The sequence below is a fragment of the Gavia stellata genome, chromosome 12, assembly GCF_030936135.1.
Source record: "Gavia stellata isolate bGavSte3 chromosome 12, bGavSte3.hap2, whole genome shotgun sequence".
In the NCBI taxonomy this organism is placed as follows: domain Eukaryota; kingdom Metazoa; phylum Chordata; class Aves; order Gaviiformes; family Gaviidae; genus Gavia; species Gavia stellata.
Window position 1 is genome coordinate 22,987,770 of NC_082605.1, and position 24,395 is coordinate 23,012,164.

Below are 24,395 nucleotides of genomic sequence, written 5' to 3' on the forward strand. Positions count from 1 at the left end.
TCTGTTTGGGTGGTATCAGCTGTAACAAACAAGCTGAGAATGCATTTACTGCTTCTGCTCTAATCTTACGAACACTTCTAGAAATGGTTTGTGTCAGCAGCTGATGCACAGAAAATCTTGCACAGATATTTTTCTCATAAGAGAATAGTATTTACGAGCTTCAGTGGAGTTCCCTTTAAAGCTCATGTTCTCCAAACCTCTGAAGTGTTTGCTGTAGGTAGAGGGTTATGGCTTGTCCTCGTCGGGGAAGGAGTTGGTGTGGATGGCTGGAGGCTGCGCTTCTAAATTTGATTCCTTGGATTTCCACTGTCCCTCTTCATAGACTGGGAGAAGTCACTTAACCTCCGTGCCTCTGGCTATAGTCACTGCCCTGGAAGAATGAGCACAGCAAATACTTCACCGAACATTAGGTAGACTGAATGCAGTAGTGGCTTCACAGCACCTGCTGCTTTCTACACAAGATTCACCTCGCTTCCGAGTGCGAGAGAATACTTTGAGGGGAGCAGCCTGTCTCTGGGTGGGTAATTGCACGTAAAGGGATGTTTTAGCCTTTCACGGGGCAGTTTGCAAGTGTGCTTTGCCCCTCCACCGCCACCAGCAAGAGCCGCTCTGGGGAAGAGCCCTGGGGCTGCGGGTGCGGTTGCGGAGCATCCCTGTCCTTCACGGTGCCGTTGGGGCTTTCACGGTTTATGGCAAACAGCCAACTTAGTCTGTAAAAATAAACCGTGCAGTTGAAGAGCTGTGTCAAAAGGGCAGTTTCCCATGGGGGATAGTCTTCATTTCCCACCAAAATCAATGGAAAATTGGCTCTTTGCACCACTGGACCCTTCCAGACTCGCAAAATCTTCCCATATAGCTCAAGTTATCATTGCCTTATGTCTCAGGAATGAAAGCTGTAAAAATGAGCTTTCCTTTGCTTTACTCAAATCTGCTTCCTCAAATATTTATTTTCATGGCATGGTCTTTCTTACTGTATTTATTTTAATTTTGTGTGTAGTGAAAGAAGAGCAGAAAGGGAGAGAAAGCAAAGGGTTTCTTTTATTTTAAATTCACCACAGCCTACTCGTTTCCTTCAGGGTCCCTACAGTGTTTGTGTTTGGTTTTCATTTGTTTCTCCCTGTTATCAGCATCCCTTAAGAAAGATACTTCGTAAAGAACTGTTCTTCTTCGATAACCTAGGGATATTTTATATTTGAATTGTGACCCTAGGCATCTTTAAAAAATTTACATGAAGTCTCTAATAGCTGTAAATGCTCTCTTCTTTCCCTCCCGCCGCCCCGCTCCTTCGGGATGAGGTTTTGTCACTTCCAGACTTGTCTTAAAAATTTACAGACAAAAGGGAGGATGATGACAAAACACAGCTTATATGTTTATAGATATTAATATAGGCTGGATGCAGTATTATTTATTTTGACTGCTCCGTCCTTGCAGATAAACAGTTTGTTGAAAAAAAAAATTGTGGGAGAACTTAGGATGCCAGATCCATGACTAGTTTAAGCTGATATTGAATTCAGTCGAGTTATGTTGTTTGATGTTGCCAAAGGGACCCCTACTATTTTCTCAAAAATATTGATCTGAGCAAAATATGTTCTATTTTTTTCTCTCTCTCTAGAATAATATTTAGAGTTATTTATGATAATCTGAAAGAATTGCAATTTATACTTTCCTCACCTTTAATTCTTCATACTTAGCAAGCCTGTAAATGAAAAGCCTAAAATGAAAACATGTTTACACACAACAGTTCACACCCCTGGAAGAAGTGTTCTTTGTATTTTCTCGGAGATCAATGCCAAGAATTAAGTAAGGAAAAAAGTGTAGCACTCTGTATGTTTCAATGCAGCAAGGTAAGAGCAGCTATTGCCTAGGAAGACCTTCCAAAAAATTCGTTTTAATTTTTTGTGCTTTCCTATTGTAGTCCCAGAACACAGAAGATGCCAAATGAACCCAAATTCTGCATACCACAGATGTCTAGCCAATTCCCAGTTGCTGTAATTTAGCAGTAAACCTCCTGGTGTCCTTCGTGACTCAGATATATTAGTAAAAATGGTGCAAAGGTGACGTTCCTCAGTGCCTTCTCCAGCCAGTGTTCTCCCTTGGACAAAATACATGTATTTCACAGATGGAGAAGTGCTCCCACAACAGAGACCCCAGCAGCCCCGCGTAGTTGTGCCACACGCAACCTCAGGAGTTCAAACACTTCATCCTCAGGCTCTTTAGCTCCATGTAAAATATACCTCCAGCAAAACTTGGGGGAAATGTTCTACTCAACTCAATGCAACAGGATTTTACCTCGGTTTATTTTGAGCAAATATAGTTCGTACCTGAAAATTAATTATAGGGAGTTTGCTGTTAAGAGCCCTGCCAGTTGTCATGGATAAGGAAGGCCTTATCTAATGCCTGCTTTCACCAAGAGAAAGACATGCACTTAATTAAATGGACTGAGGCTCTAAGTTAGCTCAGGCTTTTCTGTGAACCATGGAAAGATAAGTAGTTATATACAAATAAGTACTGAAGCAGCTGTAGGTGGTTATCTAAGTCAAGTCTAACAGGTCCTGGACAAGAAGTTGCAGATGCGTAGAAGACTGCCTGTGCAGTATGACTGTCCACATCAGTTGTGAGTTGAGATGGATGATCAAATGGAAACCACTGTAGTGCCGATCCATCAGACAGTGTCGTCCTGCGTTTCACTCGGACTCACCCTAACAGCTGTTAGACATGGACCCAACTTGTCCTGTCCTTGCTCATGTTACTGTCCTGACCGTAGCCCTCGGGACGTGTTGATGTCCCACATTGGTGGCAGTGCAGACATCGACCCTTTTGGACCCATTTTCAGAAACATCTGGGTAACAGGACATGGGTGAAGCCCAAGCCTGGAAAGCCTTGTCCGCTTACAGGGGGATGCTGAGTGGTTTTGGCCAGTATTGATGTAGGGCGGGAAGTCTCAGATGGCGTGACAAGGTGCCGGGTGGGGGTTAGGGTCAGGGCTCTCCCCTCGCCCTCTCCTCCCTGCGCAGGGACCATCAAGGGTGTTGAGTGAAGCCCCAAGAAGTTGGCTGTGACCTCAGCATATACTTTAAAGGGAATTAATGTTATGAAGCAGAAAGCTCTGACCTTACTATTACTTATTTATGCAACATAAAGGTTGTAGACACATACGAAGACAGCAGCCCAGGGCCACAGAAATTATTAGCTGTGGACCATACTCCGAACCAGCCCATTCTTCAAGTGACGAGCAGGTACATGTGAGTGGTGTCCCTGATTTCGGGGACTGTGCTCTGAGCAGTAAATCCTCCCTCTCGGCCAAACCTGTGAGTATTTCTAAATTTCACTGTGTTTTCCTGAAATAGCCTAATGGCCAATACTGCTTTTATGAGATCATTTTAATAATCCCAGTCTCTGCCTCATTACATGAGAAGCGTTATTAAAAAGGTAATAAACTGCTACAAAGATATGTGATATAAGTAGAAATAATTTGATAAATAATGCAATTGCCTGGAATCATTTACATTTGCAGTAGAGTTGTGGCATGAAGCAAAGTTGCTGTTAGACTAAAAATTGCTGTAGATATTCCTGCCTATCAACTATGGGAAAAGGCTGAGGAAATACACCGCTGAGATTGCAGTCTGGTCTGTCTGGGGCTTTTGCTTTCTTCCTCTGCTTCCAACCCCCCCAGCCCAAGCAAGGCTCCGGAGGATGGACAATAGGCCATTCATCATGTCAGATGAAATACACTGTTTTTCACAGGTACATTTAACCTAAATCCTCTCTCAGAAGACAGATTATCTCTTAGAAGAACTCTGGCACCACAGTCTCTTTTCAAAGGCTGTACATGAAGGGATCAATGGTAGTTTTATCTCAAATTGCACTCAGTGTGTGTTTCTTCCAACTGACATTCATTTAAATGCTTGCTCTAAGACATCTTTTCTCCCTGTAATAGAAAAAGGATCGGACATCCTAAGCATTGTTTCCTGGGGAAAATAAAAATTAAAATATTCACTTGGCTAAGCATGAAATATTTCGGATGCCTGTGTTTAATCAACAGTGAAAGCAAGTGTAGTTACGCTTGTATTTCGTAAATTAAAATGCTAAAATTATCAGATAAGAAACAACATACCTTATTTCATGGCAGCAGTGCTAATAAAACCATTTGAGAGGAAAAAAAAGTCACTTTATAATTATGAGCACTTTGCTCCAAAGAAACATTGGAGCTCTAATCTGCAGTCCCGTAGCTGTGCTGCCCGCCTGCGTCCCTCGGGAAGATAACTGTTACCGCCACACACACAACCTGCCATATGCACTGCATTTGTAGTCCATTCATATTCCACATGTTTCCATCTGCTGAACAGAAAAATAGAGGGCAAGCTGAGAAGAATATATTGAGGGATACCTGCAGTAGCATCTGTCTGGTGCAGATCTTCTGTCAGTGATGTGTGTACTTCGTGAGTTAGAAAATAATTCACAATGAAAAAGTTAGCACATGGACCTGCTACTTACCCCTGCAAAGGCTCTCACCCGGCGACTGCCAGGTGCGGGTGGGGTTGAACAACCCCTGGCTCTGCAGTGCTGAGGTATTTGGTTCCTGGACCCGCATAGATTTTCTTTTAATGAAATAACAGAGCAAGATGTTACAGTAGATATTGTAAGTCTGGGATTTTTAAGCAAACATTCTGTCAAAGCATGGGGTCAAACCTGAGCAGCAGGTCGTAGGCATGTTTGGGTAGATGCAAGTGATGCAGAGAGCCAGGGGTCAGATGTCCTTGGAGCTGGGCTGGAGGTAATTACGGATACTCAGTTTTATGATGTGCTCTGGGAGTTTTGCGGTTTTCAGTCATCGTTTATATTCCAAATAAGGGCTTGATCTCATTTTCACAAAGTTGGTGATAAAACTCTTACTGATCACAACAGGATGTATTCTATCTCTAAATGCATATGTTACTGACTGAGAAATATTTATCTGCTCCTGGGAATCCTGCCCAGCAGTGGGGAATGCTGCAGTGAGCTACATGCATCAGATCTATTGTGCTCGATTCGGGGTTGGAAGTGACATAACCTGCTGATGGGTGACTTAACAGATATGGCAGATCTATGGCTGAAAAATAAGTGCTAATAGATCAGACCAAAAGGATTATGCACTGCTGGTTTTCCTCATACTGCTCCAGGTCTGCCTGACCTCTTCCATCTGTCTCCAGCTGCTGCTGGAGGTACTGGACAAGTTAGTATTGCTATGCTGATCCAGGCAGCTGGCCGTGCTGGTGTGGCCGTGATGCCAAGGTAGGTCCTTTCGAGGTAGCTTGGGTGTCTTAGAACAACACCGCTCTGTGCAGCCGTAGCACACGCTTAGATATTTTTCATCCATAAGGATGCGTCTTTCTCCTTCGTGTACTTTTCAAGGTTCACACCAATGATGTGGACAGATGCCTTAAGACACTTCCATTCCTGCAGAGCTGGCAAAGGGCACGCGCAGTCGGCAGGCATGCAGCATCAACAGGAAGCTGCTGTGGAAACTGTGTGCCTATCGGTTTTGGAGAAGGCTTCTTTAGGGTAATGCAAAGTGTTCAGCTTGCAACTTTTTACATTTGCTGCTGCCGTGGCAAAAAAAAATGGGCAAGGAAGGCTAGGGAGGAATGTTTTCAGCATGTTTAAAGGTCCTTTGTCCCCAGAAGAGTTTTGATGAAAACACTGACAAGGTCAGCTCTTCCTGGGGTAGAACCCAAAGCTTCAGTTTAGGAAATGAACAGTCCTTTTATCTCCTAATTTCAGATGCGTTTCTGCTCTCTGTGGACCTCAAATCTCCAGCTGACAACACAGGCCAACAGATTCTCTCTTACGAATACTATGTTTAAAATAGATGACCTTTCTTTATATAAGGATGCTAAACTATCTTTGATATTGGAAATGTGGGTTATTTTTATGTCTTCCTAGGCATCTGATTAGAAAACATTCTGGGGCTGTATTTCAGAAGAGGAAGAAAACGTGCTGAACAGTGCTTCATTTAATTTGAACTTTGTGTCTTGAAAGAACTTTTTCAACCAAACTGCTGAAAGTGGTTGATGAAGGGATGTTTGCTCTCAAGCCAGTTAGCAGTTTGAGAACCCTCAGTGGCCTGAAATGAGCCACTCCTCTCGTTCGACGCAGATATGTCTGCAAAGAAAATTTGTGAATTAGCAAAATCAGTGAAAGTCCTTCCTGCTTTCTCAACTAACTGTAACAAATTTCAAAGTGTTAAAATAATTACTTGTTAACTTCTAACACATTGGACTCAAATTAGAGGACAAAACATTCAGTGCAGAAAAGCACCTTCAGCAAAAAGAGCCACATAACCATAAGGCCTCCTAATCAATGAGTCACAGAAAGGTTTTAATGGTCTGATTTATTTTAAAAAAAATCAGTTAACTTGCAGAATTATTTGTCAGTTTTAATGCTGGTTGTTTACAGGAGTGTGCAGGGAATGAATTAGTTACCAGACAAGAATTAAACATGCCTGGAGACTCTCCAGGCAATGGGTTTGGAGAACTGGCTGCAAGTCCCACCTGAACTCTTTGCAATGTGTTACCAGAATTCAAGGATGCCATTGTGCCCAAATTGTAAAGCCAGGCGGCCATGGCTTTCCGCTTAGAAATGGAAGGAAATAAAGACAGCACTAGCTCCCTGGAATGTGCCAAAGCCGGTGGTGGATTGACTGTCTTCATCGAAAGGTTGTCTGTAGAGCGATCCAGTCCACATTATCTACAAACTAATTTTACATTGGGAGTAAAGATGACTTAGAAGGAAACCAATAGCATGAGAAAGAGACAGAAAAGGTATTAGAATCTGAAATTAAAGCTGGCTTCATCAACAGATACAATTAAAATGATCTGTGGAGGAGATTATCCAGTAAATAGGTTTCAACCATATGGCTAAAAATAAAACATAAACAAATAAAAATAAAAACTCAACTGTACAGAAATAGTCTAAAATGTCACTTTTTTCTGCATTTCTTGGGATGGCAAAAATGCTGAGAGAGTGAGTGCAGAGCCTGGCAGGGGCAGTCCCAGAGCCGGGTGGTCCTTCTTGAGCTGGAGCATATTGCTGAGCTTGTTCTGTCGTTTATATTGATTTGAATTTTAATGCATGCTAAGGGCACCTTCAGCTTTCAGAAAGGCCCGGTTCTTTCCGAAGAGCTGAAATTGGTAACAGCTATAAATAATCCCTTGGGAGCTCCTGGTGCTGCCACTGCCCAGGCTCCTGCACTGGAGGCCAGCATGGCAAGCCCTGTGCTCCAGTGCACATTTAATGTAATACGTGCATTGATTTGTGCCAACATAGTCGTGAAGATAAGAGACAAGTAGCTATATACTACTCTCTTCCAATTATTGAGCTGGAGCAACTGCTACAGAAGCAAATATATGGCACTGGACTCCTGCAAAAATAAATTACAGTAGTGAATGTTACTGACTGCAACAATTTGGAGACCTATAAGCCAGTTGAGAAACTTCTATTAATATCACTGCTACTGATGTGTGAAATACAACCTCTGTCCCTGGTCTCTGCCAGCTGGCCTGCATGTTGTCGTGCTGCTGCAAGAGCAGGTCAGGGAGAGGCTAGCCAGGACGGGCATTTGGTGACTGCTCTCGGAGCATCTTGCACCGTCTTCCTCCTCGCTCGGTACCGTTGCTGTAAAGACTCAAACTATCCTATTTTTCGAAGCAGGTCTATGCATGTGGACTGAGTAGGCTGTGTGTGCCCTTCAAGAGAGCATGGCATGACAAAAGGCACCCACACCAGCTCCCTTAGGTGAGACGATGTCTCCCGAGTCTCACTGGAGACCATGTTCAGCCCAGTGGCTGCAGCTGGCCGGAGCCTGGGGAGCCTCACGGCTGGCGTGGGCAGACGTCCTCGGCGCCTGTGTTCGTGCCATGTCTCAACGCTGGTACTTTATTCAGCTGCCTCAGTGTTACCCCGTGGCTGCAAGAAAAGGCTCGTGCCGATTCGTATGCGGTGTTTCCTAAAGCCTTCTCAGGTGGGAAGTGCCATCTGAGCACTTCTGCGGTGGCACAAGTATTGTTTGCTAAGTTTCTTTCCTCCTCATTTCTCAATCCACTTGCGCAGAGCTTGATTGGCATTAAGGATGCAGGAAGACTTCTTCATTTTCTTTCAAATTAGTTAAATTGGGAAATAATTGAGCAGGAGAAAGCAGGAATTAATACAAGATTCTCAATGCGGGTCTGAAAGTGGCTGAAGGGGAGAAAGCAGATTGTGCTGCAAGACATGATAGTGAGCAGACAACCAAGTGTTTTGCTAAAAAAAGGTGATATTGGGCTGGGGGAAAATTTTTTCGGGAGTCTCCTTGGATTATGCCTTCACAGGGCACATGTTTCGATGGGATCTAGTGGGCAGGATCACGTTTTCTGTTTTCATTGACTGAGAGCAGAACAGAAGAAAATGGAACAGGAGACAAAGCTAATTGTGAGAAGTAGGCAAGCCTGAAGTGCAGCCCTTGCGCGAGAGAAGGGGCCGGGCATCACCCCAAGAATTAACGTGCCATTCCCACCTATCTCCTGCCATCCAAGAGACATGTACCTCTGCAGATAACACCACTGTTTTGATGGGGAGTACGTATGTGAGGAGGGGGTGGGAATGAAATAGGATTTTTTTTTTTGAACCTGCAAGTACAACTGCAGCTAAGCCCCCCAGACTGAGTGATACTGCAGGCAGAGAGGTGGGAAGCACGGAGGGGAAGCTTGGCAGTGTGGTACCTTTCCCAAAAAGCTATCAGTCTTCTTGGAAAAAAGCAGCAATGAAACACCTGCTTCGTTGCATCTGTTCGGCAGAAGCTTTTACATTGTTAAGCAGCGAGCGTGGAGATTTTTAGATGTAGCCTGTGTACCACATGTTGCAAGGGTTGTCATGGTGAGTGCTGAATATCAAAGTACAGACGCGTGTAAAACCTCCACAAGCTGCTGGTGTGTAAATTAAAGTTGCCCTCAAGTAAAGACACGGAAAACTCATGTAAATGATGCATTCAGTATTTATGAATTGCATCCTGAGAGATTTCTGTCAGCTAAACTCCTTCTGTAACGGGCAACGGACTGTCTGTTGTTCAAACCATCAATAATTAATGCAGACTCGAAAGAGTTTTATGTTAACTTAAAAAATATATAGCTTTTGTGTCTGCTGTCTTTCCAGAATCACTGTTTTGGATAATGGGAGCCTCCGGATTGTGAACGTCACCAAGTCCGACGCAGGAAGTTACACCTGCGTGGCAACAAACCACTTTGGGACGGCAAGCAGCACAGGCAGTCTGGTTGTGAAAGGTAGTTGCAGTTTTTATTGCCTATGACTGATACTCCTCCATCTTGGCGTCTAAGAGCGTCCAAAGCAGCCCCACACATGCTGCACTTTTCCCCTTTGATGTTGATGCAAGTGGAGCCTGGGGGGATTAAAGTGTCTTTTGCATCTCAGAAACCTGCTGACTGTCGTGGGTCCAAGCCAACATTAACACAAGAAGGTGTCTGTGGCTGCACTGAATGATGGTGCTTACAGCAAGTTAATGCATTTGTTTTCACACATAGTTTAAAATTATACCGCAAATGATATGAGAATTGTAACACAAAGCCAGGTCCCTGGTCCGTATCGTTGTATGACTTGTTTCTAGCAATGGCCAGTAATCATGCTGGAGAAATATTTGCTGTCGCTGCAGCCAGCTGTGTCCTAAGATTCAGTTTTGCAAAGGACGTGCGTAAAGCCATGGTGTACCTGTGGAGTAATGTTGCCTTCAGCATGCTGAGATTAGGTGGTGTTCTTTAAAGACATGTCTTACCTAGTTCAACTTCATTTATTCTTGTTATTCCTAAACCTCCATTGCCTTTTTAAAAACCTTCTGAACTCTTTAATACATCTTGTCTTGTTGCAGAATGATGCAAGAGTTTCACCCTTGTGATTCAATGTCATAATTTTTGAAAAGATGCACAAACTCTGATTTAATGTCATTATTCCTTATCCAGGGCTGAATTTCTGCATTTCAGGAATTCAAAGTGTTTATTCATGTGTGTTCAGAGTTTTTCTGTCAAATACTTTTTTGAAAAGCAAAAGCTATAAAGTTTGACAAAAATATTTAATAATTTGATAAACAATGAGGGACACTGACAAATGTCTTAAATTAATTTTTGGCCTGCTTATGAGTAGTCTGATGTCTGATGAATTATTATAGGCAATGAATATATAGATTATTACACTTACAATCACTCTCCATCTTCTTATTTGGGCAAAAACCTATATTGGATAACAAATCAGGAAAGATTCATTACAAAGCAATAAATCAATCATCAAGCTTTAATGCTGTCAGTTTTAATTCTCTCAGATACTGGGATTGATGGATAGTGTTCGGTTAGAGGTTCTCCCCATCAATTATTTTTATGGTATATAGGGAATACTTTAAAATGTTTCAATGCAAGTTTTAATCTGTGGTTTTTATAGTCGGAGCACATTTCAGCAAGTAATGTCAGGATCAGGCAAGTGCTCAGAAAGCTGGTGAGCCCCTGTTAGAGTTACAGACTGCAGGTGACAGTGGTACAGCAGCAGGTTTTTCTCAGAGCAAAATGTTTGCCTCTGCCTCAGCTGCCCAGTGAGGTACTTACAGTTAGATGGGATGTTCCTGGGGTTGTTTTTCATGGCACTTGGCCCTTCTGCTTCCCTTAGGCCAAGGGGCTGACGGTGCAGCCCCAGGGTGGAGGGCTGTGTTATCCCTTCATATCTTCTACAGGTATTTATTGTAAAAGGAATGCTGTAGCATGTTGACACCGAGAGTTCTTCAGGTTTGGAGTTGATTTGAACAGCTTGTATGACATTTGCCCATGCCCATGTCAGTCCCCGCAAACAAAAATAGAGACAAGTGAAGATCAGCGTTAGATCTCTGTATGAGCTGACTCTGCCTTTTCTTACCCTGTCTTGTCCCAAGGAGGCACCCACAGCAAATAGCTAAGAAAGCAATGCTCGGGGAAAACGAACGTATAAAAGACCTTATCTGTTATTAGAAGGGTCGATCAGCTACTGTCTGCCTTAGAGCAGAACGGTAAGCGCAGCCCAAACGTCCTTCCCTGGACTCCACGGGGCCGCGGGAGGGTGGCGCGTGCTGACGGCAGGAGGCACCGGCTTTTCATCTCCAGGCTGGGCACAGCGGAGGTCATCCCGGGTTTCGGAGTGCTGCAGGGCACAAAGGGGGTTGAATCGGGGTCTGCAGTTCAGGGACTGCTTGTACCACCGTAAAGAAGCCAATCATTGAAAATAGGACTGTGTTTCGTTTCTGTTATTGAAGAGTCATGCTTCTGTAGCTCCTGGCTTATCCTTTCTTCCTCGCAGTACCCAAGGAATAGCCCCTAACTCCGAGCACAATAGTCAGCAGCTATTGTACCTGATCTTTGGGTTCACGTGGTTTACAAATCACTTCTCTTTGCGGTAAGGTTATAAAGGATTAGCAAGTACTTTTTTCTCCCTCAGTGCTCCGTTTTAACTCGATTCCATTAGCATTAATGGGAGCGACACGTGTGCATGAAGCAGAGAATAAACTCTTAAGCCCAAGATGTGGATATTAACAGCAAACTGAGAAATGCAATTTCAAAGTCTATTCCATAAAAAGTATAAAAGAGCAGAAACTATTCTGAACTCCAAATGAACTGTGTAAAATACTATATTTTATACTGAAATGCTTGAGTTTCTCTGCCCTAAGTAAAACACCAGCAAGTTTTGACGGAAATATGACCGAATACCTTATTTTAACTCAGTTTTGGGGTGTACAAAAAGACTTAATTTATCAGCTGATGAATTTTTGACCTTAAGATATGCTTATATTCTTTTTCTAACTCATCCTATGTCATTGAGTAAAAAACAGTGAAGGTCAAAAGACATTTTTTCTAACCTTCCTGTGTTCTTGCATTAATATTGCGGGTTCCCTTTTTTCTATTTTTTTTATTTTCTTCCTCTCTCAGGGAGAGATGCCGATGGTGTCAAAGACAGTGTAGGCAAGGATGGGAGGAGGAGGAGAATATCTCTTAGACCAGAACCACAGAGCTTAAAATAAATCTCTGGCAAACAACCAGAGAGGGATGAATAAATATGAATATTAGACATGAGTAGACAGCTTAAAAAATATGAAATTCTGAGAGGTGCCCATAGGGCTGTTTATTAACAGGCTGTTGTCAGAGCTGGTGAACCTCGGTGGTTTTCCGAACCAGTGAGATTGTGGTTTGGGTTTGTTCTGTTGGTTGGTGCTAAACGAGAACTCCTCTGGCCTCCGAGACCTGAAATCTTGCAAACTTGCATGTACGGTTTGACCTTTAAATGAAAAAGCAGGGTTGAATTTGTAAGGGTAGAGAAGAATCCCGCAGACAGTGTTCAGAGCTATGTAAAACATGGCATGTGTTTACATGTAGTATATAAATATTAATTTTCCATCTTTCTTTTTCCATTTTTTCCTGTACTTGAGGCTAAGTGTTCAATTCTTCTAACACAGAGAAAGACTATAGACTTTCTCAGTACCAGGGGATTAAATGACAAATAGTGTAAACAGGCGTAGACTGTACAAGATGAGTTTATTTGTATTTAATGCAGTGATATAAATTGGCTAACACAGCAGCAGCTCTGAAATAGGAAACGAATTTCAAGATGTTGCCATAAGAGCTCTGAATATAGGAAGTGCAGGGAGAGGCTCCTGGTGCTAACGTCCCGGCTTGGGCAATGTCGGAGACCCAAATGAATTTTCTCTGGCAGCATTAGGTATGGAAGAAGCAGCATAAGCAAGTTAATGACAGGAATGCAGATGACAATAGCGTATCGCCACCGTATCTTTCACAGGATGAGAAAATCTTTGTCATGCAGCTTGTTTCCCAGCAGATACACTAAATATCTTGATGAGCCTGTGGCCAGCTTTGCTTTTGTGGCGTTGGAGGAGAGTGGATCATGGTACCCACCACAGACGTGTGGCTGCTTCTCGAACATCTGCTTTCCTTCTGGCTGTGTTCTGAGCTATATATCTATCTATATAATACCTATTTATATAAATCTTATATAAATCTAGCTATAAATCTAATCATTCAGCTTGACTCCGCAGCCTGCAGCTTCATGGTGCGGTCCTTTGTCATTTCCAAGTAGGCAGTAGCGACGTGTCGCTCTCCAGCAGATGAGCGGTTGCAGAGGTGAGCGGGGCTGCTGCTGCGTCTGTACTGGGAGCTGTGGGTGTGGAACTGGCTGCAGAGGAGCGGTGGCAGCGATGGTCCTGCAGCAGAGCTGCTCTCGGGTTTCAAAGCACTCCAGCCTGCCAGAAACGGCTTTTCGTACCATTTATTATCTTTGCTTGGAGACCAGGATGATCCAGGCCTTTCCAGTCCCCTTATCTCTGTGGTTTAACAGGCAGAAACAGCATGTGAATGCTTGGTGGAGTCTGTATGTTTCTGTTCTTGTTGGGAAGTACAGCAATTCCAGTCACATTGTTGCATCTCTGGCAAGGGTGAGTTCCGATGACTTTATTTTCCTGTTTCATTATGATGCATCTTTAACATTTTCCTACTGCCATTAACTCGTCTCGTTTGGACTGTTATGGGAGGGCTCAAGGCAGTAAAAGCAAGAGAACTTTTGTTAGCTGGTACCCCTAGCACTTTTGCAGAAAAAGAATACAAAGATAATGTCAGTAGGTTATTTTTTCCTCACGCTTGAATAGACTGATAGTCGTGATTTTGTCCAGCACAGTGATCCAAATTATTTTCTATAAAATTGCGTATTTTCCATTCCAAGCCTGTTCCTTTGTGTGAACACTGAATTGGTGTATTGCACTTAAAATTGAAACGATTGATTAAATACTGTAAATTCTGGTCCATTATTGAGTAACTTTTCAGAGACTTCAAACGTTACTGCCTTTAAACCTGAAATTTTTACTGTGTTACTCTAGTCCTTTAAAAGGATCTGGGCTTATAGTTGAGAGGCAGTGCTGTGTGATCAGCGTGGACACAGTGTTCACACTCTGTAAGAACAGCGTCGGTGGGATGCGATGACCTTCCTGGCCCGTCTGGCCATCTGTGGTTGTCACTGTTTCAACATCACTTGATCGGTATTGAACTACATTCTTCAGAAAATGTGTTGTGTTTGCCTGTATCCATGGGGCTAGAGTGGATTTATACTCCTGTGGATTGTCTTAGTAGATAAGGAGTAACCATTTTTTCATCTTCAGAGATTATGAATATTATGCTGCCTGTAAAGAACTGAGAAGAGTTTAGATCTCCAGCCCCACAGGTATGCACCAGCGGAGAGGCATTGCTCTCTAATGACTGACCATCTGTCCGCTATTGCATGTTTCAGAAATTTTGTTTTGAACGTGGCTGATACTGCATGGTGCAGGGTTTCTTCAAGTCATTTGTGGCTTAATTTCCACATAATACAGTAAACTGGTGTGTGCTAACGAGCACACATGCAATCAAACAGAATCGCTTACGCCTCCTTTTCTATTTGTGCATAATGTTCTTCGGCTGGGCTGAGGTGACATTGCTACCTTCGTACCCATCAGCCTTCTGAAGCTGAACGGCGCAGAGGCTGGGCGCAGCTGTGTGTGCACCAACAGAGCTCATCATGAAACACTGGCGATTGAATTTTGCAGCAGTAGAGTTTCAGTCATTTGTAGTTCTTTTTACCTTTGAAGACCTCATCATAACACCCCATAATTGTGTTAAAGACAGCTTAGCATAATGCCTTCAGTTTGGTTTTTTTTTACTGTATTATTTGTTTATAAACTTAAGGGTCCAGACAGACTTTTAAATTAATCCCATGTTTATGTTATAGTAGTCTAAAGAATAAAACTCAGAAAATAGATCAAAATCAGATGGAGACTCGTACAGTCTGAATGGTATCCCTCATGGGTTTTCAGGTACTTATTTTATTCTTTTGGAAATGTTTACACATTACCATGATTCTGATTTTTTTTTGTTGGATATCCGTAGATAAACTCAATCCAGAGCAAACATCCAGAGTGTTACCATATGAGTTTTAGATCAGGGTTGTGTGCTCCTTACAAAATTATTTCCATCCTTAGGATGGTGTATGTCTATTTATATATTGTTTTGTACGTAAAAAATAATTTATTTCCGTTATTACAGACACCAATTCTGCATAACAGAGCTAGTACTGCTGACTGTGTTCTTCAGCATCTGCTTTGGCTTCAGTGCCGGCCTTAAATCTAACGCTGTGGCCATTTGCACTACTGAGATCAGCAGATGCTGGACTTGCCTACAACTGAGCTAGTTCTCAAACAGTGCCGTTACTGACATCAATAAAAAAAGGGGGTATTTAATAAACCTGATTTTCTCATAGTCAAATATACATACAGCTTTTTTGAAATGTATCTACTGACCTCTGCAGAGGTGTTGGGTGCATTAACGAAGTGTCTCTCCTTGTGAAGTGTACTCTGAACGGATCGGGCTGCAGAGGAACTGCGTAATGGTTTTACTTTGCAGTTGTATGAAACGCTAATCTGTCAGCAAGGAGTGTGTGTATTTTCGTGAGTGTCCTTTGTTGTTTTTTTTTTAAATCAGTGAATGCAAATAACTCTAGTACGATGAATTTTACCAGCTGTTCTCAACTCTGTCTTGACTACTTTTGAGTAACTGGGATATCATTACTTGGGGTGGGGGTTTAGCTTTTTTCCCAAGAGGGAGAATAAGCCATATGTTAAGATGTTGGGTTTTTTTACATTAACCAGGGGAAGAATGCAGCAGATACTTAAATCTGTTGACCCATTTAAGCACTATCCACATTACCAGAAACCCTCTCTGTATCTCCCTGATTTTTCCCCCGTCAGATCCATTGCTGCTTCTTTGCTCATATGGAAATCTGTCCCAGAAAGCTGTTGCAGGCATTTTCCATACCATCCGTCCATATGTCGTGGGTTTAGTGGTTAGTCATTTTGAAACATGAATAGCCCCTCCGTCACTCTTTCTGAGGTCTGTCTAGATCTGGCAGTGTTTAAGGTCATGCAAGGTCTTTATTTTTCTTTCCTCACGGTTCAACTCAAATGTAATTTAAATTCATGTTGGTTATGCCTCAGCCCTTAAGAAAGGACCTGGTTAAATGACACCTGGTGTTGAAAGCGCAAAATATAATTTAAAAAAGAGAGGTAGAGTTTAAAGTAATAATCCCAGAGCAGCACTTCAGGGCTGTCCATATTTTATGGGCTTTTTATAATTACGCTGGATAGCACACGAGGTGTGTGTTCAGCTGGTATCAAAGCCAAGATTTTCTACACTTACCAAAGAGTCAGAACTCTGAAAAAGTCAAAAGAAGTTTTATTATTGTTAATGTTTTTTTTAGTAGTTGCTGGACACAGTAGTTTTTTTAAATGTTTTTTGTTTTAAATGTTAAAATTAAATTGGTTTAAATTTAAATTGTTTTAAATGTTTAAATGTTTTAATGTTTTTTTATATGTAGTCCAGACATGAATGAATATTCCTTATCAGGCATAACACATTGTTCTAAAAATTTTCAGGGAGAAAAAGTCAGTTTAGAGTACAAACTGCTGTTCTCCAGAATCTCTAAATCAGGGGTTTATAGGCAAAAAAGGATTAGAGTGCCATAGAGATACATAAGCACTGATTTATTCATGAGTACATGTTGCTGTATTCTTATGTTTAGGAAATAAAACTTATTTCTAAGTTTGAAAATCTTTCTTGACTTCTAACTCACAACCAGTAGCAAATGCTTGATTTTAACAATTAACAATTAAAGCCATAATCTTTGGCCATAAAATTGTAAAGGAATATATTCGGCTCTAATTGGACTATTTCCGCCGACACCAATTATTTTTAGGACACAATTAAGGGTCTTTTGTTGCTAGGTTTAAGTAAAATTATGACCCAAAGCAGTGCATGAAAGGCGCAATTATAACTGAGAGCGCTGTGCATCCGCCGCATCTACTCCTCCCACCCCTCAACCGTGGTAGCCCCAACGCTTCAGGCTGCACTTTGCTGGATCTCCGTAACAAACCCTGGGTGGAAAAACTTCAAGTAGAAGCTGGTGGTGGGGCTGATATCCAGGAGATACCTCAGGGTCCTTGCAGCTTTTAAGTAGCTCTTCTCCATATGGCACTTCAAACACAAGGTTTAATCAAGTATTTTATAGTTTCAGGCAACTTACGTGTTTGTTTCCAACTGCAAACTACAGTTGAGGTTGTTACACGATGCTGAGCCAAATTGCCTTCTGCAGCTGTAAGGAGCTCAGCTTTGTGTTTCAGAGCTGGCAGGCGTCGCATCTCCTCTGCGTGTGTTCCACCTGGGTCTGGTAAACAGTTGGGTTTTCTCCCAGCTCCGTTCAGGTGAGAACCTGAGGTCATCAGAAAAATCGGGTCAGCCCCAGAGCACCCCAGGGAGGATGAAATGGCTGTGTGTTGTCAGCATTTCCATTTTTCTGACAGTTAATTGAAGCAAAAAGGTCGTAATTATTCTGAGATTACAGAAGTGGCAAAACAAGAAGCAGATGCCTGATCCACCGTCTAGCCTTCCCCAAAGCCACCCCTCCTCGGGTCTGCTCAGCTGCGCCTTTTGATTTCCTTCACGTGAACTTGTCAAACGCGACAGCCGTGGACCGTTGGCTGCCTTGTGCCGGGGAAGGTGGCTGACCTTGCTCGGACATGGATGAGGATCATAGCAAGCGTCAGAGGGACCAGCCCATGGCTGGCTATTTCCATCGGCCCCTTTGGGGACGTGCCGTGACACAAGCTTGCGGGCAAACTGTTGAGTGAGACTTAACTCACGACTCGTGATTGAACAGCACTGCAAGAGCTGTCGGTTTCTGACTTGGGAGAGAAAAAAATTAGGTCAGCTGCTTAGGGGAAAACCAGTAAATGGCAAAGAAACACGTAAGTAAAATACCAATGGTTTGCTCGTAGGGCTAGTTGAATGAAGTAAGTTAATTTTTTTTTTCCTTGTAAACACTTACTGAGCATAACAAATAAAACTTGTAAACATAATACAACTGTTAAGCTTCATTAAATTTGCAGCAGACAATTTTTTTCAGGCAATTCAAAGGGTCTTCTGTAGTACTGATTCAGTTTAATTGAACATATTACCACAAGCAGACAATAAGAAATATATTGAAGATATCCATCTGGCTTGCGCTGAAAACCTTGTGCGTTTCATTTTCTGTGGCTGTCACAGGCCTTACTAATTGCCTCATTTTGGCTGTTTTACAATCAGTGTGATTTAGCCATTAACGTGATAAAAGTCATCTTGGTGAAGAGGATATTAAAAAGCATAGATCTCCAGCCTATCTCTCTTGCCAATTTTGGACTTATCTCTAGCATTATTAGAGTTATATTTTTAAAAGCAGAAATACAAATATATTGATTCTTATGGAGCAGCTTCTCCAGGTACTTCGCCTATCTAATTCTGATGTAGAGGGTGCCAACCGGTGTGAAATATTTGCTCTGGCTAACAGTAAATGCAGCAGATTCTTCCCCCCACTTCCCTCCCCACCACCTTCCCTTTTCTCCCCTGTGTCCCTCCTACCCCCAAGCCAACCCTTCAGGGGTCTTAAAACTGATAACTGCACAGGTAAATAAGGAAGTGGCTGATGCTTATAAATAGACCTGATTCAGCACATGATGTGGAAAAAAAATACTTATTTTAGAAAAGTTCAGCCATTATGTCCATATACCCTCTAGAAGGAAAAAAAAAGATTTCACCTTTTTGGTCTGTATTTTTATCTTAAACCCACAATGTATTGCTGAGTCAGCATTATTGCAACCTCTCCTCCCATAAAAAAGGTTTAGAATAAATTCCTTAAAAAGCTCAGCACTTTCGTTTTAGAAATTTTCTTGTCCTCTCCCAAAAAAGCAAGAGGTTCAGGAGTTCTCAATCATGAATAGAAGATTGGGTTGTTCAGCTCATTATTGAAGATCAAATCCATACGTCAGCTGAAAGAGGAGATGACCTATAGGTTAAACACAGACTCTTAATGAGACGAAAGCAGGTTAATTACCACTTTTCATCAACTTGCTTCAATTTATTTTAACATGATCCATTTCAGAAAGGTTAAAATATTTTTCAGTTTTTGAATACGAATGAAAACCCTACATAGGTAATGGGAAACCATAGATCAAAGACTTCCGATAGGTATTTTAATCAAAATAAATGTAGTGCATTTGATTATATCTGTGTGTGTTTATGTATGTGATTGTATATAAAACATGAGCAACGAACTATTTTATCTAATAGCTAATTTCATAAGTGAAGAAGACCAGCCAGAGCTTGTTAACCGGAAATTACTATCAGACCGGGGCCAGTTACAAATTCATAAGAAAGGGAATGTGTTCGACTTAACGTTTGCCACCCGTTTCCCTAACTGTGGCAGAGGATTACATTAACCCTTGGAGAAGAGCTGCTATGAGAAGTAGGGAAAGCTGAGGTCCGTAGGACGAGCCAGCATGGTACACGCCGGTTAACGAGGCAGTACCGCCACGCAGAGCGAGCCCAAAGCGTGCTCAAGAGAGTCAGTCAGCTGGAGGTGGCTGAGCTGATTGACCTCTCCCGGGCCGGCGGCTCTGGCGGTTAACAGTTCATGCTGCTGGCTCGGCACGTATATGGGCTACTTACAAAGAAAGGAGTCCAACTGGGCTTGGATATAAGGGGCCATATCTCAGTTCCTGCAGCTTTTTGTGTGTCTTAGTGGAGTTACCAGGAATTTCTGGCAGGGGAAGATCTGTCTCCTTGAGCTTTTAGTTTCATGGAACTATTTTGGTTGCTAGAAAACGAAACATGACAGTTGTACTGCTGTGGGATGTAAATCCTATGTCTCTTCTTTGCTCAAGAACTCGCACTGTAAGTCTACTAACATTATGAGCTTGATCTTCATCCCAAAGGAAGATATAGTTTGTCCTTTTCCAAAGCATGCAGTGGGATGAAATTCCAGACATGAGTTTCATGGGAATCCCACAAATCTTGGGTAAATTAGGGCCGTACTGTAAGAGAAAACAATACAACAGAGAAGACTGAGATCATTGTAGTGCACAGTCCTGTTGTGGAAGATGGGAGCAGGTCTCCCTAGAGCCACTTCTCCCCATACCGACGTGATTCGGTCTGTCTGTCCAGTTAGGGATACGGGAGATAATGATCTAAACATGACATGCATTGAGAACGTGACTGCCAGACTCCGTTTCAGGTAAAGATGAAGGAAGCAGTGTGGGAGAATAAAGGGGGAAAGTGATAATGGCTCTTTTATCCTAAGAACTTTATATCCTTGAAAATACTGACTAAGAACAGACTGGCCTGAAGGCTGTGTTTTTAACATCAAAGATACAGAGGAAGTGTTTAGAAAGAACATTTTCTGTCGTAGGAGGAAAATGTGTAAGAGTGTTGAAGAAAAGAATCTGGGATGGTACTTGGGGAAATATCAGTCCTTTTGTGTATTTTCTCGGAAGCATTTTTTGGAAGCAGCTTAGCAGAATCAAACTTCTGAGGTTTTGAGCTGTTGTGACTTTTTCTCCCTGAGCCTAGCTGGATTGCAAACAGGTTACTCAAAGTTGCTTATCAGATAATAATAGCCAAGTGGCACATGGATAAAGACTAGGAGTGATGGGTTTTGACACATCAGAGGGTAACTAAAGCACTGCTGAACGATAATGAGGCGATGCTTGCAATATTAGGGACTCCTGGCACCTGATTTTCCCCTCTTCTAATGCAACTTAAGTAAGATTATGAGCAATCCCATCAAAGTTAATATGGAGACTAGAGTCCCTTGTCTTAATCCCAAAATCACGATGGCAGAGAGAATTTAATACCAGACACCACCGGAATAAGTTACATTCTAGGTGTACTGTATCACAGCATTCAAGCCAGTCCTTTGGGAATACGACATGAATATGAATGTTCATGACTCAAAAGCAGGTTGACTCTGAAATACAAGGAAGTTTTGTCACTGAATTGACTTGCCATGGCTTGGGTTGGTTCTCTCCGTCTCTCTCTGTCACACACACATTTCGAATATGAATTTTGCTTTCATTGTGTTTGAAGTTTTTAAGTGTGTTGTGAAGAACTAGTGATTGAAGTTGTAGGTATTAGTACTATGTTTTCTTCTAGCTTCATTGTGAATATATCTCAATAATAATCTTTATTAGAGTTTATTTAGAAAGTCAGCAGTATTTCACCAGTGAAAATTTCAGTTCCTTTTGTGTCTAAGTGCACAGTAGAAAGTCTCTGTAAAAATCCAAGCCTGAATCCATTAGTGCTGATAACTAAACTATTTGGTGCAGTTGAAGATGAACATCATTCCCTGCAGCAGACAGCCACGAGTGGGAGTGTTGGGCAGAAACGTTGCAGACCATGGCTGAAGCCCTAGCAAAGCTGTGTGCTCGGGGCCAAACTCGTCCGTCACTGAAACCAGGCTGAATGGAGAGATGGTAGCGTTGACACGCTATTTTGTTCCTTCTCTCTGTGTATCTTTGCAAGTTAGAGCTTGACTCTTGTTTTGAAGTGATTTACATAAGAAAAACTTGTGACTAATTTGAAGTAAAATGCCATGTAACGGGAGAAATGTCAGGGACACTTTCTAATGATGGTCTGTGTTGAATATTTATTTGGTAGAGTAGGAGCTGGGGATTTTGAGCAAGTTATAATGACAGGATGGTCTTGCAGGTTGTTACTTCCATTTCACATGTGATCCTGCTTCCATCCTGGCCCTTCCCGTAACATCAGGACCGGGGCCTAACCAACAAGAGAGCAAAACAGTAGCACGTCCCTTGGAAGAAGGGTTTGCCTTCTCAGTGTGTCACTAATTAATTGGAACACGGAGACACGAATGACTTCCTTGAAAGAGGGCAAAGGACGCTGAGACATCTTGCCTTCACGAGGAAACAAATCAGATCTTTGTGGCCCAGAATTTTTTTTCAAGGTTCGTTTTGTTGGTTCTGTTCTTACTGTCTCTTGAGCTGTTCGGAGATTGGTGTTTGGGCTTGAGTCTTGCCTGTGGTAGCATGGAAGTCTCAACAGGATTTCAAGACAAAGTTAATCTTAAACAAAAATATCTGCTGTGCACAGTGGTATAAGACGACGAAACAGTTTATAATGAAGGTCTTATTTCCATTTTATAGGCTGGGCAAATAAGGCAGCAGAGACTTTTAATGACTTGCTCAAGGTCAGAGAAAGTGAGGAGAGGTCGTTCTATTCCCTCTCCCTCCGAGGTCTGTGCTCGTGCTGGCCTTCACCCCACAGAGCAGCCTTGCTCTTCGCTCTGTACTCTGCCCCCTCTTTTGCTTATCTAATTCTCTGTTCGATGGAATTCTGTTAAGCTTAATTGCTCACATTTGGTTGTGATTCAAAGTCTAAATATTCGAGCTAGTGTTTAACAGGCTGGCTCCCCTGCTGTGCTGGCCCCTAGCAGGAGCCATGTGCAAGCCGGCGGGTCTGGATACGCTCCCTCTGTGAAGAGCCACTAAAGAGAGCTGAAATCGCCCCCGCGCGCCTGCTCGTCCTCTCCCTGTTGCCTGACTCAGGTCTTTGGGTACTTGTAAATTCCTGAGGTTTGTAGCTGAGTTTGTATAAGTGCTATTGTGCCTTCCTCATTGGACTTAAACTTGCAGGTACTTTCTGATAATGTGTATTTTCCACGGGTTGGCCTGAATAGACTTAAACTTTTCTGTTATTTGTAGGTACAACTTGAATAAGCATTCAGCATTATAATTATTAACTAGAGGCATCCATTTTCTATTTGAAATAACATTTTATTTAAACAGTTACTTCAATTTTGTTTTAAAATAATTTAAATGGAAGAAAATTGGATGCTACCTGTGACAGCAAGAATTTTTTTCGAAATGTTTAGTTTATTAAAATGTTTGACTTTTTTATTTGAGGTTGACCTTTTGAGCTGACCTGACAAGATTTTTTTGAAACTAAAAATAAATTTTAAAACCTTATTTGCATAATTGATTGCCCTGCCTGTCTGCAGATTGTCATGCCTCGTCCTGCCCACTGCATAACAACTTCTTAATTATGTCTTGTCTGGATGTCATTTCCTGAGGCACCAGAGAAATGCCCAGATTTCTTTTTAGTGTAGATTGTAAATAGCTTGGGAATTTTAGATCTTTCTTTTTTATGGTAGAGTCATTTCTCTATGGGAGCTGTTTGCAAGAACTTCTACTAATTATGTTCTAATTGTAAAATAGTAGGAGCAGATGCTGCTTTAGAGAAATACTTTGGTTGAAGGCATTCACAGGACGGCTACAGCAACCCACCAGCAGATAAGCCATTGTAATAACAGCAGGAGATGAACACTCCGTGGTGAAGATGGAGGTGGTTGTTTTTCCTAATGACAGATAGCCATGAGTTCCAAGGGGAAACTCTCTGCGTTGTTCTTGGGTCTTTATATTGAGTTTTGTGTTCCAATGGAGATTCAAACTCTCTAAGTATTTGGTATTTACTAAAATTAATGAATCTCGATAGCCCGCTTCCTGTCAAGAATTTTTTTTTTTTTTTTTTTTTTGCATCTGCCAAGAGGTGGAGGGAGGAGGGGCAAAAAGGAATTGTACATTAGGAATGAGGAAAGTCAGAGTAAGGGATTAAGTCCTGATTGCTCATTAGAGCTCAACAGCACAGACCCACCGAACCTGAGGGTTAAGGCGTCTGGAAGCAGCCAGAGAACCTGCTGAACCGGAATGGGTTTGTATTTTAAAAGTAGGGTTGAGAAGTGGTAAAACTGCTAAATGGCAGATGTTTGACTTTGGAATTGTCCTCGGTGCTGTTTTCATTTTATAACAAGCATATATTCAGTAGGTCCCAGCTCTTTGCCTGCATAACCCAGAAAGTCACAGTCAGAGGAAATCAATGAAAATAATATAGCAAGGACAAAACTCTCTTGTTCTTTTGTGGACGTCAGACTCTTCCCCATCCATGCAGGGTAATCCCTCAGGATACATTGGCCAAACCAAGTTAGCAATGGAAATATTCAGTGTATTCTGCTGATGCGCGGCATAGGGCTCGTCGTTTCAAATATAACTATTAGTTCTGATACCTAAGTTATGTTTCTAAGTGCTGGCCTTTATAAAGTCTCTCCAGTCACTGTCTGTAAGACAGGTCCTACGAGGGCCAGGCAATGAAGTTGGCAAAGCATGCAAAAAATTGCTACATGTTCCAAATTCCGTTTTTAATTACAGCAAGACCTTTAGCCACATGTCACAGAAGTAAAATGTTCGATCCAGTGCTGCTCTTATTCTGCAGCAAATTGAAATTCTTGGGAAAAGCAAGGGCAAAAATCCCTAAAACCAAATACAAAAGTGACCTTGACTCTTGACCACATGAAAGTGAAGGGACTGCTTCCCTTTGGCTGATAACCTAAACAAGATAGTGCCTGAAGTAAGTTAGGGACATCCCTGAACATACGCAGCCATACATGCA

At 42.1% G+C, this 24,395-nt stretch overlaps 1 protein-coding gene across 2 annotated transcripts in view; it reads left to right on the plus strand.

Moving 5' to 3' along the window:
- LOC104259239 (contactin-4) overlaps positions 1 to 24,395 on the plus strand; it is a 130,380-nt gene that overhangs the window by 81,305 nt on the left and 24,680 nt on the right. For both annotated transcript variants that reach the window (XM_059823517.1, XM_059823516.1), the window contains one exon: positions 9,166 to 9,293. In XM_059823517.1, the coding sequence (XP_059679500.1) occupies positions 9,166 to 9,293 (128 nt within the window). The remainder of the gene's footprint in view (positions 1 to 9,165; positions 9,294 to 24,395) is intronic.